The 16,090-nt window shown below is 35.8% G+C and overlaps 1 protein-coding gene across 4 annotated transcripts in view; it reads right to left on the reverse strand.

Annotated features, from left to right (window-relative positions):
• Positions 1–3,245: 3,245 nt before the first annotated feature.
• The window catches only part of ABCD3 (ATP binding cassette subfamily D member 3), a 28,217-nt gene continuing 15,372 nt past the window's right edge, over positions 3,246–16,090 (reverse strand). For all 4 annotated transcript variants that reach the window (XM_029959785.1, XM_029959784.1, XM_018072176.2 and 1 more), the window contains exons 7-23: positions 15,639–15,762; positions 14,624–14,680; positions 13,299–13,441; positions 12,901–12,970; positions 12,395–12,464; positions 12,186–12,283; positions 12,016–12,107; positions 11,432–11,520; positions 11,283–11,355; positions 10,200–10,263; positions 9,766–9,843; positions 9,607–9,672; positions 9,419–9,508; positions 9,082–9,201; positions 8,540–8,644; positions 7,111–7,167; positions 3,246–6,304 (exon numbers count right to left, since the gene is read on the reverse strand). In XM_029959785.1, coding sequence (XP_029815645.1) covers positions 6,227–6,304; positions 7,111–7,167; positions 8,540–8,644; positions 9,082–9,201; positions 9,419–9,508; positions 9,607–9,672; positions 9,766–9,843; positions 10,200–10,263; positions 11,283–11,355; positions 11,432–11,520; positions 12,016–12,107; positions 12,186–12,283; positions 12,395–12,464; positions 12,901–12,970; positions 13,299–13,441; positions 14,624–14,680; positions 15,639–15,762 — 1,474 coding nt within the window. In that variant the 3' untranslated portion in view covers positions 3,246–6,226. The remainder of the gene's footprint in view (positions 6,305–7,110; positions 7,168–8,539; positions 8,645–9,081; positions 9,202–9,418; positions 9,509–9,606; positions 9,673–9,765; positions 9,844–10,199; positions 10,264–11,282; positions 11,356–11,431; positions 11,521–12,015; positions 12,108–12,185; positions 12,284–12,394; positions 12,465–12,900; positions 12,971–13,298; positions 13,442–14,623; positions 14,681–15,638; positions 15,763–16,090) is intronic.

Raw genomic sequence — 16,090 nt, forward strand, 5'->3', positions numbered from 1 at the left:
AAGCCTCCAGCACACAAGCCTTGCTTTTTAACTATTAATTTCCCGAACACATCAGCTTACCAGCTCCTCTATAGGTACTTCACCTTTTAGTGTGTTACCAAGTCTGTCACATTAGAAGCTTCTGACACAGTTGTTTAGCTCTGCTGCTTTTGTGCCAACAAATTCCTGCAGTAGAGTACTACAATAAAGTAAAGAAATAAAGGGTAGGTTGTTTTGGGGAGCACCTACACACTAGCTACCTTGTCATTCACAACAATTAAAATTAATCAAATGTTTTTTAGTACCTGCTTGCACTAAACCACTCAGTCTAAGAAAATTAAAGGAATATTTGGTTACATAGAAGATGTCTCTTCAATTGCACACATGGAGTGTATTTTTTGGAGCATCATTCCCCAAAACTTCTATAATCAAGCTTAAAAAGTTAGTCTCAATTTGTGCCATACTTTGAAGTTATTTTAATACAGAAAACTTGCTCAGTCATGTAGGTGGAGTTCCCTATTTCTAACCGAGTAAATCAATCCCAGCAGTTTTAGTTTTGTCTAGACAGAATTGACCTCATTTTTCCAGTTCTGTTCTATTTTGGTGCAGCATCATGTGTAGATGCCACTTGTCTCCCGAGACAAGGGATGGGTGGGGAACAAGGATGCTGGTTTGTGGACACAGCACAGAATGGGGCTGGGTGCTTCAGCAAAAGCTCTCCTTTCACCAGTAAATGTGTTCAATCTTTGTGGTTCAGATTTGTCAAACATCACTAAGAGGGAGGTTTCTAACCAGTGTAAGAGAGTTTGTGATTATTAAGCCTGGTTTGTGAAAGATACATTTCATATAAGTGGAGTGTCCAAGTTTCCCTTCTCTCCCTTTTTAAAATGCCAGTTGGATGATTATTCTTGCACTGTTGCTTTCATTTCAGGATTACTGGCAAAATGTCTTCAGTTTCCCAAGTCAATCCCCGTGGAATGTCACCAGATGCTTAGGAGTATTATTCCTATTTAATCCCCGAATTTATCATATTTTTCAAATTACTCCCTTGAAACAGCTTCTGTCTGTGAAGTTCCAAGATGCTTCTCATCTGGCTCTGCTTCTGAATACAAGGAAAGAAAATGATGCTTTTGAATACAAGGAAAGAAAATGATGCAGCAACTCAAAGACTGCTTTAAATTTTTGTAAGGTTTTAATACAAAAGACAAGTTGCTGTCATAATAACCTAACTTGGCTATATTTCTGTTTCAAGATGAATCATAGAATGGTTTGAGTTGAATGAAATCAGTTTCATCTTAGATTTGAATGCACATGACAGGATGGGTTTCATCATAAGATATAAACATATTAAAGGAATCTGTAATGTGCACAGCCACTCTAAACTTCCAGGTGAAGTTTAAGGCATCATAATAAAAACCTGACTGCATCCAGAGCATTAGCAAGAGCCTGTAACCACAATATGTGAAGAGGAAAAAACCCAACAAACCTCCTCCTGACGAGCTGTATATCACTGGTTAGTAAAACCAAGAAACCTCTTTCCATGCTCATGAAAGGGTCTGGCATAAACCATCTGGTTATCTACACCTAATATAGAAGCAAATACGTTATATATAGAAATACCTGGTTTGAACAGCAGCTTTATAAGCAGAAATTTGAATTTGCATACTGTTGATGTTCTTGACAGATTAAAGTTGTGATTTATTCTCTCTTTAAAATCAAAACAACCTTTTTTCCCCTACTATTTCTCACAGGGGATTTCAGATGATCATTATCCTGGACATTTCTATAGACATCTCTTAGCACCTATGACAGTTACGTTTAAATTTTAATAATGGATTTTTAACTCCTACCTCGATAATAGGCCAACTTATTATTTTTTCACATTTCTGGATCATTTCAGAACACCAAGGATTAGGTGACAGATTGTTGAGTGTGCAGAGATTAATTCTATAGAAAAACCACCAAATTAGTTCTTTCTCTCCTGTCCTAAGTCATAGGATATTGTGTCTTTATAGAGCTAACAGATATGAAGATTGAATTCCCTATTCTGCAGAGCTTAAGTTGTTTAAGTTTTCAGTGCTGGATGAGATTTAATTAAAAAGTGTGTCAAGTGTCATGGAAGCATTCCATGATGTTGCTTCTCACTAATCATACAGTACAGCGCTAATGCATTGGCAATTCATCCAGAATTTTTTTATAGTACAAGTCACTTGCAAATGGTGCTAAAGCCATCTTGAATTTAGGCTGTCCAGTCAGGTGTGTCTAACCTGCTCTATCTGTGGCACATTTGGGCAAGAAACACCCCTGCAACATGCATACTGTTTAGGACATAGCTTACATTGACAACATTTCCAAGAAAAATGACAAGGGTCAGAGGTAGGTTGGATTTTTGCACACATTTCCTGCTGGGGGGTTTTTTTTGTTTGTTTGTTTTTGTAAGAAAAATAAATCCATGATGCAGTAAAGCATGCTTTGCACTTGACATGGAAGATGAGGTGCACTGTGATGTTCTGTTCACCTTGCACAACTAATCTGAGTTAAGAAAAATCAGTACTAATTAGTATTAGAAAACACTGATCGCTTTAGAATCAGTTAATTCAAACATATCTTGGTTGCACTTTTATACTATTGTGTTTCAAGTATCCTGATAGCTGGTATGTTTACCACAACAAAGGAAAACAACTGAAATTCGCAAATAAAATAATAGTGGAAAGTGATTATCTTCTTTTCCTCAAAGTAGAAAGATTAAGGAGCACTCAAAAGAATTACCACAGTATGAACCGATATTAATTTAATCTTGTTCAGGCCCATACTCTTCTAAAATCAATAAAGGGAAAAGAAGTGGCCAGTAGACAAAGGACAGAAAAGTCAGAATCACAGAATATTCTGAGTTGGAAGGGACTCACAAGGATCTTCAAGTCCAGCTCTTAAATGAATGGCCCATATGGGGACTGAATCCATGACCTCAGCATTACAAGCACCAGGCTGTAACCAACTGAGTTAATCTCAGTGCAGATTTAAAACAGATGAATGAACCTATAATCCACTTGCTCTAAGTACATACCTTCAAGTACTGAGCTCATGTACTTGGTTAAGCCTACAACTGGATGGCATCACCTGGCTGATTCCAGGTCAGATTTCAGATGTTTTATAAGCAGAATACAAGTCAATTGGCTCATTGAGTAACTCAACATTTGTTCAATATGCATTCACTGAACTATTACAAAATTCCTAATCACATCATTAAGAAACATAAAAAGCCTAGATAAATTTTATCTTTAGATTTATTATTTCAGAGGCACTTAATGTCTTACATTTATATAGCGCCATTTCCCCCTCCAAAACACTTTACAGTATTTACACACAGGAATGTTTCCCACCACTGTTGAAATGCAGCCATCTGACTACTACCAGTACCGTCTTCAAAGCACCAACAGTTTGAGACTGAAAATATTCATCACTACTTCGTCTTACTAAGATAGTTCAGAATTCCCATTTACGAACTTCCAGCTTGTGCTATTAAAGAAACATAACAACTAAAATACAGTATCACAGTGCAATTCTGCAACAGAACTGAGACTTGGATCATCTTCATTAGAGTTTTTACAATCTTCCATTAGATCAAGTCTATCTCAAACACTTTAGTGTAAGGCCTTTTAAGAATATAATTCTAAAACATCATTCTTTTTTATACTTTCTTTATAAGTCTTTCTTACAATCAAGCACAGAAGAGTATTTTTCTTTCCTTCCAGTATATTTAGAAACACTAAGTTCTGGCCCTAAGGAGATAGTAGCATCCTCAGTTTCAATGAACTTCATGGCATCTAAAGGCAAACCTATTCCTCCTTGGTTTTGGAGATGGATTTTAGTTTGTTTGTTTGTTGTTAGTTTTAAAAATAAATAAGAGATTACACAAAATTCTGTTATAACCAGTTAAATTGTAAAGTACAATTGGGATTGGCTGCTGGGGGGCTACATAAGTGTGCTGTGTGTGGTTTTGCTTGTCAGCACTAAAAAATACATTAAAGTATCCCAAGTTTACTACTCCACTGCAAAAGACTGCCCTAATCACAAAGATCATAGCAACTTCCTCATTTTAGACATTAATTTTTCCTTTGTCTCTCCAAAAGGCTACTAAAACAGCCCTTCCAAGAGAAGAAGTTGCATCTGTGCTGAGAACTTTCACAAAATAAAACCCAAACCAAAAAAACCTCCTGACACAACCACCTATCTGGCATCCCTATTCTCATGATTACAATTGAAAAAAGACTACGACCTCACATACAGCATGCTGCTACCTGCTACGTTATGGCTGATGTGAGAATCCGAATGAAGAGGAAAAAGAGATTAGTTAAATCAGGTATCTATTTGCCTTCTTGTTAAACAAGCACAAAAAATTATTCTGGTACCTTATTCTCTTGAATATGCTATACTTCAGAGAGAAGCTTTTTTGATTTTCACTGATGCGTTATACTCTGAATCTACTGTGGTCACTAGATTCTTATACCAGCATTTGAGTACTTTGAAAGAATAGTGGCAGGTAGGGGCAAGAAACCTGATAAAAGGAAAAACATTAACAGATAGCAATTTCAGCATGAAAGATAATGACTAATCAAACTGGGTAAAAATTAACAATCAGCAGTGCATCCAAGTACGTATCCATTTTATAAAAACTTGGGGTGGTTTTTTTAACCTAAACCCTTGATAAAAGATGCACAGAGAACTGATGTATTGCATATTTTATGCATGCCTTCATGTAGTGCATTCCTATATTGTATCTTACATGGAACTACTAAAAAACTACTAGACCTTCACTGTACAACAAGTATTGTAAATTTTTGTTTTAAAGCCTAAACAGCAATTCAGTTTGAATTATACCTTCTTATTCCCTGATCACAAAAAAAACCTTGCTGCATTTATGTTTGTCAAAGTCAAATGACAACCACAGTAATCATTTGTAAGGAAGAAACTGTCACAGTAAACTATCTTAAAAGTTTGGTTTCTTCACAGGGATTTGGCAGCTGGAACAAGAAAACCAGCAAGGAATAGATATCCTTAGACAACAGCGAGAATAATTCGTAAATAATTTGTATCAGAAATAAGAAACATCATAACAAATAAGAGAATAAACATAGAAATTAAAGCATTGCTTTAGGCTTCACAGCCTAGAAGACCAAACAGGAAGTACCATTATCCTCACTTGCAAATTCAGATCATAAGTAGACCTGGTTTTTTGAAGAGGGAGAAAAGGAGTAACTTGGAAAAAGTAACTGCTGTATTAGAGGACTGAACTCAAGACACACAACAGTCTGCTATTTCACAGATGAACATGTCTGAGCTCATTCTAATCTCCACTGATTTAAGGAGAGGAATGACTGGACCCACACTCTCTTCTCTGTTGCTTCTTGTGGGAGTCATTCATTTTTTCAGAGCTAAAAACATTCACAAGATTGTTTGATAAAAATCTCATTTCTTTTCTTTCCCCCCTTTCTTTTGTGCATCTGTCTTTTCCTCCCTTAGCCTCCTCTCAGCTATTCATTACCATAGTATTTCTAAGAGAAAAAGGGCATTTGGCGTAGGGGATGGATGAAGCTCTTGCTAAACTGGGAGACAATGGGATTGCTGAGCAGCAGAGAGAACTGCACAGACAGACAGATGCTAAAGAGAATCCAAAACCCAGCAAAGAACAAGCTTAATTCTTTTTTTTACCACCAGAAGGAATTAGTTTTGTCTTTTAGTTTCAGTTCATCCTTTTGCAGCAAGGGCACATTGGCTACATCACAAGGCTTGGACAAGGAAAAGGCTCTTTCATTTAACAGGGCACAGATCTGAAGATGGGACAATGTCCTGCACTGCATAAGATCACTCTTATCATATGCATAGAACAGAGCAAAAATCCAAGACTGCTTTGCAGGAACAAGAGAGGTAGCAACCCTAATTTTAACAGGGCTTTTCAGTGAAGGGAAAGAAGGTCTACAAAAGTCAAATCAGCCGATTTCAAATGGTTTGCATCCCAGGATGAATCAGGTTACACCAATTTAAGCCCAATTTAATTTAGGCAGGTTTTTAAACCACAAGAATAAGGACATTCTTAGTACATATCAATAATTAAACCAACATATACACAATTAGCAATATCCTACATAATAGTAAATGCTTAACAAGCTGAGTAATTTTATGGTACATTTTCTGACATTCTACACACTTCCTGTAATCATCAGTCTCTGCAGCAGTTCAGTTTATGACTTTAAGATCCAAATTCAACTGTGTCTTCAGTTATTTTCTTGAACTCATAGTTTCCTCTGCCATCCATGTGCAAGTAGAACTGAAAAACAAAGAACGTATGTTATTAACCTCCAAAAAATTACTAGGTTTATAAAGTCCTATATAAATTGTATTTTGAAGTAGTTTTAAAAATAAAAAAACTTTAAAAAGTTTTAGCAAAATCTTAAACTCAGCTAAACAGAGGGTAAGCTGTTTCTACTTCACATTTCATTAAATTCAACTGCCTCTATAAAAACATTAAACTGGGTTTTTTGCATATCATACATCAGTCTGCTAACAGCCACACCCAGACTTAACACTGCTCTCTTGGCTTTTGTGACAATATACTTTGAGTTACACATTAATCCCGGTGTATTCACTCAGGATTTTTACCCACGCATACATTCTGTCTGCATAAAAAGAGTAGTAAAATCTTAAGTTTGCAAAAAAGAAGTCCACATATTACAGATTAACTTTTTTTTTAAAGCATAGATATATTAGGTATAGTGAAAGCAAAAATACTCCATGCTGTTTATTGGATTCTAGTTCAAGGGGTTTTTTGAGTCTAAGAAAGAAGACTTAAGCATCTAGTGAGCCTTTCATATTTTTGTGGCTACTTTTACAGATACATAGAAGGATTTTTGGATAGTGTTCTTCATAATTAGAAGTATAAGATTATTTCAAATAGTGAAACTGGAATATGAAAGTAAAGTCTTGAAAAAACCAAACAAAAAAACCCCCAAAACCAGAACATGACCTATCAGGATGTAAAATGACAACACCTCGAATTGCAAAGTCAATTTAATAAAGTCAGTCAACACCAGCCCCGACCACCTACACATATTCTGAGTAAAGCAGACTACATACATCATGATGTTTCCAGAGTGACTTCCTGTGGGAAACAGTGAAGAGAGTGATGCCAACCTATATGATGAAAATACCCACAAAACAGTTATTTTTTTTCTCATGGGTAAGGTGTTATTTATTTTTCAGCATGATAGCAGATGAAGATCTTAAATTCATAACCACTAACTTCCAGACTATTATTAACATTAGACATATATAGCCTAATACAATATTTTGCAGGGGGAAAAAAAGGAAACGAGGGATTTATCTTTTTTAATTGATTTCATCGTTCTTTTGCTCCTAATGATTCGTCAAACAGAATCAACTGGGCAAAGAAGGTAGGGTATGAGACAGGTAAAACAATAAACCTGTGAATAAAGAAAGCCTAGCAATATAAAAAACCCCAAACCCACAAAAGCTATAATGAATTAACTCAGAGTGACAATTTAGAGGTGAATAATCTTCCTTTGTTTCCTTGCAACTCAGTTAACTATTCATCCCTAACAGTAGCAGCAAGGACAAAATGGCTCTGATGATAAAACAAGGTAACATTTTTGCTTTCTGCAAGGACAGCTTAAAAAAGAATTCTATTTTTCAGTAACATGCATTAGCCACTTGGCAAGTACAAAGGAATATTCAAGTTAACAGAATAATAAGTGTATGGAAAATAGACTTAGAAAGCATCAGGGTATTGATATCAATGTGGTAAAATTAGTTCATGAAATACTGTCCCTTCTGCAGAGTCCTCACCTACTCTCCATTCACTACTGCAGAAGGCTCCTTAAGTTTCCACTTATGGTTTCAAGAATGTATTTTAGTGGAGGCACAGCTTTGCTCCATTACTATCCTGAGAATACTGCTACTCAATAACTAATGTTATTTCAATAACTAATGTTATTTCAAGCCTATTCTTTCCCAGAGTAGGGGTGTGAAGTTGAATCGTGCTGATATTTCACATGGTATTGCATAGAATCTGAAATGGTGAGTTAAGGAGGAAGAGGAAAAACAAAACTGTATTTAATAACATCATGTTTTCCTAGAGTGCTTGGCTTTTCATATCTCAAAATAGATGGAAATGTTAACTTCCAGCCTTTCACTTCTTGCCCTGGCCAACAGAAAGCTTATGAACAACAAAAAAGTCTAAAATCTTAGATTATTTGATCTTAACTTGACATTCTAAGACTATCTAGAAAAGTAAGGTTACTTAGCCGTTAGTAAGAGTTCTCTGTATATCACAGAGGCTACATGTACATGTAAATTATCCTAAGATTACTGAATTCTAGTGTGCATAAAGTTCACAGGACTCAGCTTTTTTTTTTAGGTTTTTGTGGGTTTTTTTGTTTTTTTTTTAATTTTTAGTCTGCACTAGGCATAAGGAAGAGTGAACCTTGTATCATTTTAAGTCTCCTCTTAACACAAAGAGATGTAATTCTAGAAACAAAGAGCTTACCTTTCGGCAGTGGCTGTATATGTAGCCTTCTACATCAACACTAACAGCACTGGTGCATTCATCCAGAATTGCAAACTGGGGTTTATGATAGAATAATCTTGCCATCTGGAATGCAAACCAAAAAAAGCTACTGTGGATACAGAACAACAACCAATAGTGCAGTGTTGGAAGTTATACTAAAAATTAGTGTCTAAAAGTGTACTATGGCAAGGGAATTAAGTTGCTACCCACTGAAAGCTGAAAATCCAAGAGTTGTATATTACCTTTACTTTTTTATTGAAGATAATTGTTTTAGAACTTCTGTTTATACAATGAAAGCATAAGGTATGGTAAAAGGGTGGCATAGATCAACATTTCCTTTTAAATTTTGAGTGCAATAAACACTATTTTCAGTTGTTTTCTCAGTATTCAGGTATTTCACATTTTGGTGGTTTCTTCTAAGTAAAATCTTAAAATTTAGTGAACAAAACTAGCTTACAATTCAGATCATATTTTTTACTTATGTTCTGCATTTGTTAAACATTTATGCTTCTGAGACATACTGCCATTCTCTGTTTTTCTCCCCCGCTGAGTACATCCATCCAATCCTGAACACTATCCCAGCCTCCTTCACGTTCCAAGATTTGACCCAGCTGGACATTATCCAAGTACTCCTTCAGCACCTTTTATGGAAACAGGAATCACAAATAAAGCTTACATGAACTTAACAAAGAAATGGTTGAAAAAGGTTATAAAGGATTACACCACCATGTTATCAACCCTGGTAAATATTGAAATCCAATTAAATGCAGTGTTTTTAATAGCAGTTTCAGTATTTCTAAATCGGAAGCATCACTCATCCTAAGCAAGACAAAGGGTTAATGAACTAATTATCATTACCTGGTCAGAAATCCCTTTCCTTCTCTGATCTTCCAAAGTATCTGGATATATAACTTGATCTCTGAGGGTTCCAAGAGTCATATATGGTCTCTGAGATACAGTTAGAACCAAAGAGATATGTCAAATATTTCTAAACATAGTGAAAGTAGAAAGAGAACACTATTGTCAAATAAAGTACTTGGCCTCACCTGGGGAACATAGAACAACTTTCCTCTTACAGGTTTTGTTAAACGCCCACCAAACAAAGGCCACAACTGCAAAAGGCAAAAGGTTAAAATGTGACAAAGAAAGTCCAATTACAACAGTGCTTTGCATTCTCCGCCACTTGTTTTAAAAAGTTCCCTTACCTCACCAAGAACACGAAACAGTGAGCTCTTCCCACACCCATTTGGCCCACAAATCAGAACATTTGCACCAGATCGAACCTAAAAATGCAAATCCAACACATTAAAAACACAGTGAGGATGTACTGTTGAAAGCTTCTATAAGCAGTAAGACAATCTGGTATCATCATAGGCTTGTACACATGTACTTTCTGACATTACAATGAGGCATTTTCAGCAATAAATTAATTTTTCCCCCAACCAGTTTAGCATCAACTGCTGGAAGATAACGTACTTGTAATAATAAAAACTTCTTCTGTGAAAATAGCTCGTTGCCTTTTTGTTAAAAACGAACATGATGTTTGCATTTTTTTTATAAATCAGATGACCTTTGAAGCTGTCACCTTCACTTGAAAATTTTATATTAATATCATTTGCTATGATATTAAAAACATTACCTCAAAGTTAAGGTCTTCAATCAAAACATCTCCATTAGGTGTCACCAATGGAACATGATCAAACCTGTATGTATCGCAACATTGGGGGGAAAAAAAAAAACAGAACGGTTGCCTCAAAGAAGTTAATACTGCATGCTTACTTCAGAGATTTATGGAACAGGGCAAGATTTCATCAGTACTTCATTCACTCTCCCACTTCCCAGCTATTAACAGCTGAGGAAGTTCTTGAACCAAAATGGTACCTTAGCATTTAAACATCTACAGGTTTGTTTTTATCCCCTTCATGTATTTGTTTTCCAAATTTTCTAAGCCTTTGGTCTCCAAAACATCTTGTGGATATAAACGTACATGTAAGGATGCACATCATTTTAAGCCTACTAGTGAAGTGTATTTCATTACTTCTAGGATACACAATGAATGACTTCTCTACTCATCTCCCCCTGCCTTATTTTTTAAATGAAAATAATAAAAATAGCTGTATCATCTCCTTTCTTTTTTCCCCCTTCCCCCATTCCTTCCCTCCTACTTCCCTATCCGCTTTCCACACTGCCCAGATTGAGGTTACTTAATCTCTTAACTGGCTGTATTTTATGCCTTTAAGTAGTAATACTATGTCAATGCCATGTTCCTCAGACTACAAAGAATGAAGGAACTGATCCCTACACGAGTACATCAATGAGGTCTCTGAGCATGCAGAATTACAAGCAAATATTTCGGAAATGAATACAGATTTGCCCTTGATTTTTACAGCTAAACTACATAATGGAATAAAATCCGTAACTAACATATTTCTAAGAGTAAACAAAATGGTCTGGGAAGTCACACTCCAAAGGACAGCAGGAAATGTTACCAAAAAGCCTAAGTCCAGAGAGCAGTTTATGTCTTCTGCTAACATGAGTGGATAAGGATTGACTTAGAGAATAGAAATGCTGAGTGGGCATGAGGTGGAATTACTTGTAAATACACAAGCACAACAGGAATTGCGAATTGTAATTAAAATCTCTATTAAGAGTCATAGAGGGGAAGACATAAAAGCCAGTCTACATGAAAAACATTAAACTCGTGAAAACTTTGTAAACATACTTGATAAGGTTATCAGTGTTGATAATTTCTCCAGATCCCGGTATCAAGGACAAAGCTTGCTTTTTATCTGCATCTTAAATTAAGAAAAAAGTATTAGAGATTGGAACACTACACAGACATGCACATATTGCATATTATGTCACATCTACCTTTTTCTTGTGATATCATAGTACGCTGATATTTGCCACTATTCAAGTCCTTCAGAACCTGCATTAATTCTGTAATTCGAGCTGTAAATCTATATAAAAAAAAAGAAATCCAAAGAAGCTCTAATGAGCACTGGAGCACTGTTAAACTGTCAAATGACGAAGTTATTCATCCCAGCATAGAAACAGAATGTTTACATTTTAGAGTTGCACCAGGTTGTCCAATATTCACAATATTTACAAGATCCTTTCAGTGTAACAGCCAAATTTTTCTTCTTAAGGTATTTTTTAAAAAGTTTGGTAAATAATCAATACATAATTGATTTAGGAGCATCTGACAACGCCTTTTTAATTAAACATTCAAACTGTATGCTGCTACTATTCAGGTGTGAAATAGTGGATAAAATTAGCACATCTTCAGATATGTTTTCAGTATAAAATGTTTTTAATTTCTATATTTTTAGGGTGCTGCAAGGAACAAAGCACATAAATTTATTTTAATTCTACGGGCACTTTCTCAAAATGAGATGACAAACAGCAACAAAAGCTTAAGAAAGATTCTTTTACAGAACTACTATTAAGCTTACCCAGCCAATCTTGTCATTTCACGGCCTGCTAGGACTATTCTGCCCAAAGCTTGAGACATTCTCAGTAACATTCTTCCGCTTTGGTAGTAATCCTAGAATAGAAGAAAGTTTTTTTATGTGGACTAACAAAACTTAAAATCAGGAGATTGTTTTAATTCTAGTCTATTTACCTCCAGAAGTTCTGCATGAGTACTATTCTGATGACGAGGATCAGACAGGTTCAAAAATGGACGACTAACAACCAGGTAACCAACCACAGTGGCAAGGTCTGCAGTTTAAGAATAAATACTAAGCTACACAATAAGAAAAAAGGCAATTCTCATTTTAAAAGTTTGTTTTGTTATTTACAGAAATCCATTAGCACTGGACAAACACTTACATTTGGCAATGATTGTATCAATGAAACCCATAGAGAACCGGAACAGGATAAAATTATGCAAGTGCTCCACCTAGTAAGGTACAGAAGAAGAAGTTCAAACTACATCAGTACTTGTTTTACTATTGTCTATTATTTTACAGACATTTGATTTCAAACAGTTATTTTTCAGTACATCAGATACCTCAACACACCTTTAACTGTGACAAGCACTGCACAAGAGTCCCTGCTGGTAAAGACTTGCACTTGACATCAAAACAACCTACACACAATAGCGAGAACAGTAATTGTGGTGGGTGAAAAGGAGGTAAGTGGCAAGAGAAAAACCACTCTACCAAGATCTTGTGTTCTCCTTATAGCCTTCTAGTTTATTTTTTAATCTAATGACTGCAGTAGCAAAAACACCAAGCCACTATAATTCCATTTCTATGAATACATGTCAAGAATCACCACAACAGAATTAAAGCATTTTAAGCAAAACTTCAACTAGGAGATAAAAGAAGATTTACCAGTTTACGGAAGGTTCTGTGAATAGTCTGTTTTTCTCTCAAGTTTCCATTATAAAAGGCAATTTCTTCACTAAAAAGAAACAAATGAAAGGAATGTTACTTCCTTTTGTCAAAGACAGTCTTTGAAAAAAGGCATAAAACACAGGAATAGAGCACTTTCAGTTACCTTAAGAAATAAGGGTTTGTACTTTTTCATAACAGTAGAACATAAGCTTATTACACCCCAGCTACAGTTAGTATAATGCACATACAAATTACTTTATAATAATCTGTATAAAGATGCAAACAGTTGGCTCAGAACTGATAGCATCAGGCTTCCCCAAATATATTTTAATGCACAGCTTCCATTTACCCCACAATATTGTCACTTATATCTTGCCATCCAAGTAAACCTATACCTGTTTGTAATGAGACGTGAGTTGACATATCTGTACTCCCCTTCATATTTTTGCTCTATAATAGTCATCTTGCCAATTGGTCTCCTTAAACGCGTAAGGAAAAACCCTGAAATAATCAAGTAGGCCATCATGCTAGCTGGACCCTGTGAACATCAAAAGAGAATAAAAGTTTACCATCTAGATGGTCTCAAATGGCAACATATATACCCAGAAAGCACGAATGCCTTCTTACCTCCTACGTACCTATGTTACCAATTCAACTACATTTGCAATTCCCATCACATTTCCATCTTTCGTGTTGTGATACTGCTTAACAAATTTTACTAATTCTCTGTCCCTAGAATTCCTTCTTATCCCAGCCTTCTACTCAAGTTTCTGTTATCATCCAGTGTGACCTCTGTGTTCTACTGTCCTAGTTTTTTTCATTAATAATTTCCCGGTCCTCTCTCATTTCGTCTCCTTTCTGCCTACTCCTTTGTCTCTACGTTTACTGCACTGTCATAGCAGCCAATATTTCAATCCCATTCTCTTCTTTGATCTATATATCTCCAATACATTTCCTGGTTCTCTCCAGCAGTCCTGGCAGGATCTTCTGGATCCTCAACTTCCACAGACTAGGGCTCCCAAACAGCATGCTTAAGTACCACTGTAGTGTGGCACGGCATAAACTGCCTGTAATAACTACTACAGACAGCGATGCAAAGACATCTGAGACTGGAAAAGTTACATAGGTTCAGTTAAGCCTTACTGCAAGACTGTCTCAACAAAATCTGCATGATGTGTCCCAGAGCTTCTACTTCTCAGCTCCTGAACATTTTTGATAATATATCATTACACTAAGCTGAAGAATTATTTCTGAAATGATTCAGCTTATTGGTGGGAGGGGGGCGAGAATATAATGGTTATACAGCTCAATGCAAGAAATGGTTCCCCTTCATAGAGGTCACACAGGAAGAGAAAACTTATTTTTGCCTGTAAATGGAATTCATGCAAGACATATGCAGTCAGAAAAGTACTGTACTAAACGAGATTCTCAAATAACTGCTAGAAGAAAATAAAGAATTTTCTTGTTTCTTCAAATTGTTGATCAAATGCCTACAAATTCTGGGTTTTATTTTCCTTGCCTCAAAATAGAGCACACTAAAGCATACAAAATATTAAGTGTAAATGCATATTTTCAGCATATCCCTTCAAATAATGGATGAATCTATAATTACCACCTAGAGTTTTCCTCAGATTCCAAACAGGTCTATACAGGTCTATACAAGGCTATAAGCAAAGAAGGGGAAATGTACTTGTAATTCTAAAAAACCCACTCAATTTACCTGTGCTCCTATTGCACTTGTTAGCTTGAAGATATACAAAACTATATCCAAGAAGGGCTGTAAGAGAGCAGAGTTAAAAAAGCCTTAGAACACAAAATTAATACAAAATGGTACAGAAACCACACACCACTCCAAGAACAGTTAGAGCTCTGCGTTAAAAGCACAATACTGGTTAACCTATTACACAAACTAAAACCTAAAACAAGAGTAATCTCAGTCACATGACTTTTCCTGAAAACATTCACTCAAGAATTGAACACAGAAGCATTATGATCTTCAAATACACACCATATAAAAAAAGTACTTCACTATTTTAGATCTGTAATAACACCCTGCTCACTAATCGAAGTGGACTAGACCCCGTGATTACTCAACTGAAGTAATTATGAGAAATACTGAAAGAAAGGATAATCCCATATATTTGGCTATGTACCTGACAGAAGGAACAATCCAAATTGCAAGCATCCTGTTCCATAACCTCTTTCTCAAAGCTAAAACAGCTGAACTACAGGTTTTGTAGTCAGAAGGCTTTGAACAAAGTCACTTGTACTTCGCTTATACTTTAGCTTGCATGAAAAACATAGCATTAAAAAAAACAGAGAAATAGTCTAAAAACATCCACAAGTATTCTCCTTCATTACCTAAACCCCCCAAAATTTACAGGAGAAAGAGGGAAGAGCTTATTTAACCACACCTCCCTACCAAAAGTAATATTCGTAAGTAACTAAAAGGTAGCCATTGGTTTTCTTCCAAAAGTTGAGAAAGTAAACTCATCATTCTTCAACTGCAAAAGAATGCAACAAATTCTTTAAAAGAAAATTTAATACAAATTATAACAACTCATAAACAGTGCTTTGGTCATGAAAACCACAGAGTGTGAAATAATATCATAAACAATATTTTTTCATACCATATTTCAAGCAACCCACATAAAAACACACACAATTGTTTTGAGCTGACACCACATCCTAAACGACTACAGCTATTACTCAAAGTTCTCTCTTGGAAGACTTACCTTGCTAAGGTTTGAGTACAGATCCACTACACTGTTACAGAATTTTTCCACATCCTGTGTAAGGAGTTGATCTGGATTAGCTATTCTGTTGTCCAGATTTCCCATTTTGTAGTATGTATAAGCTCTGAAACAAAACAATAGCTAAGTAGCAGAAAAGAAATCATTACCTGGGATCTGAAATAATTGGAACCCCCTTGCTTCATACAACTTAGATGGAAAGAAGGCCAAACATTAATCAAATCCACATTAGATGCTGCAGGGTTGTTTAGGCTCCAGAATGTCTTAGTAAAAGCTCAGGCCCACATTGCTATTGAACTTATCTAGAAAACGCTCAGAAATTCTGCTTCAGCACATCTGACAACCAAAATTCAGCACAGAAGCACAGAAGGAGCTACTCCAGCTCCTGCAACCAATTCAGTCTGCACCAAATGAAAGGAACTGAAGTACTTTGG

Source organism: Manacus vitellinus, unplaced genomic scaffold, assembly GCF_001715985.3.
Source record: "Manacus vitellinus isolate BGI_N305 unplaced genomic scaffold, ASM171598v3 scaffold_21_pilon, whole genome shotgun sequence".
Taxonomy (NCBI): Eukaryota; Metazoa; Chordata; class Aves; order Passeriformes; family Pipridae; genus Manacus; species Manacus vitellinus.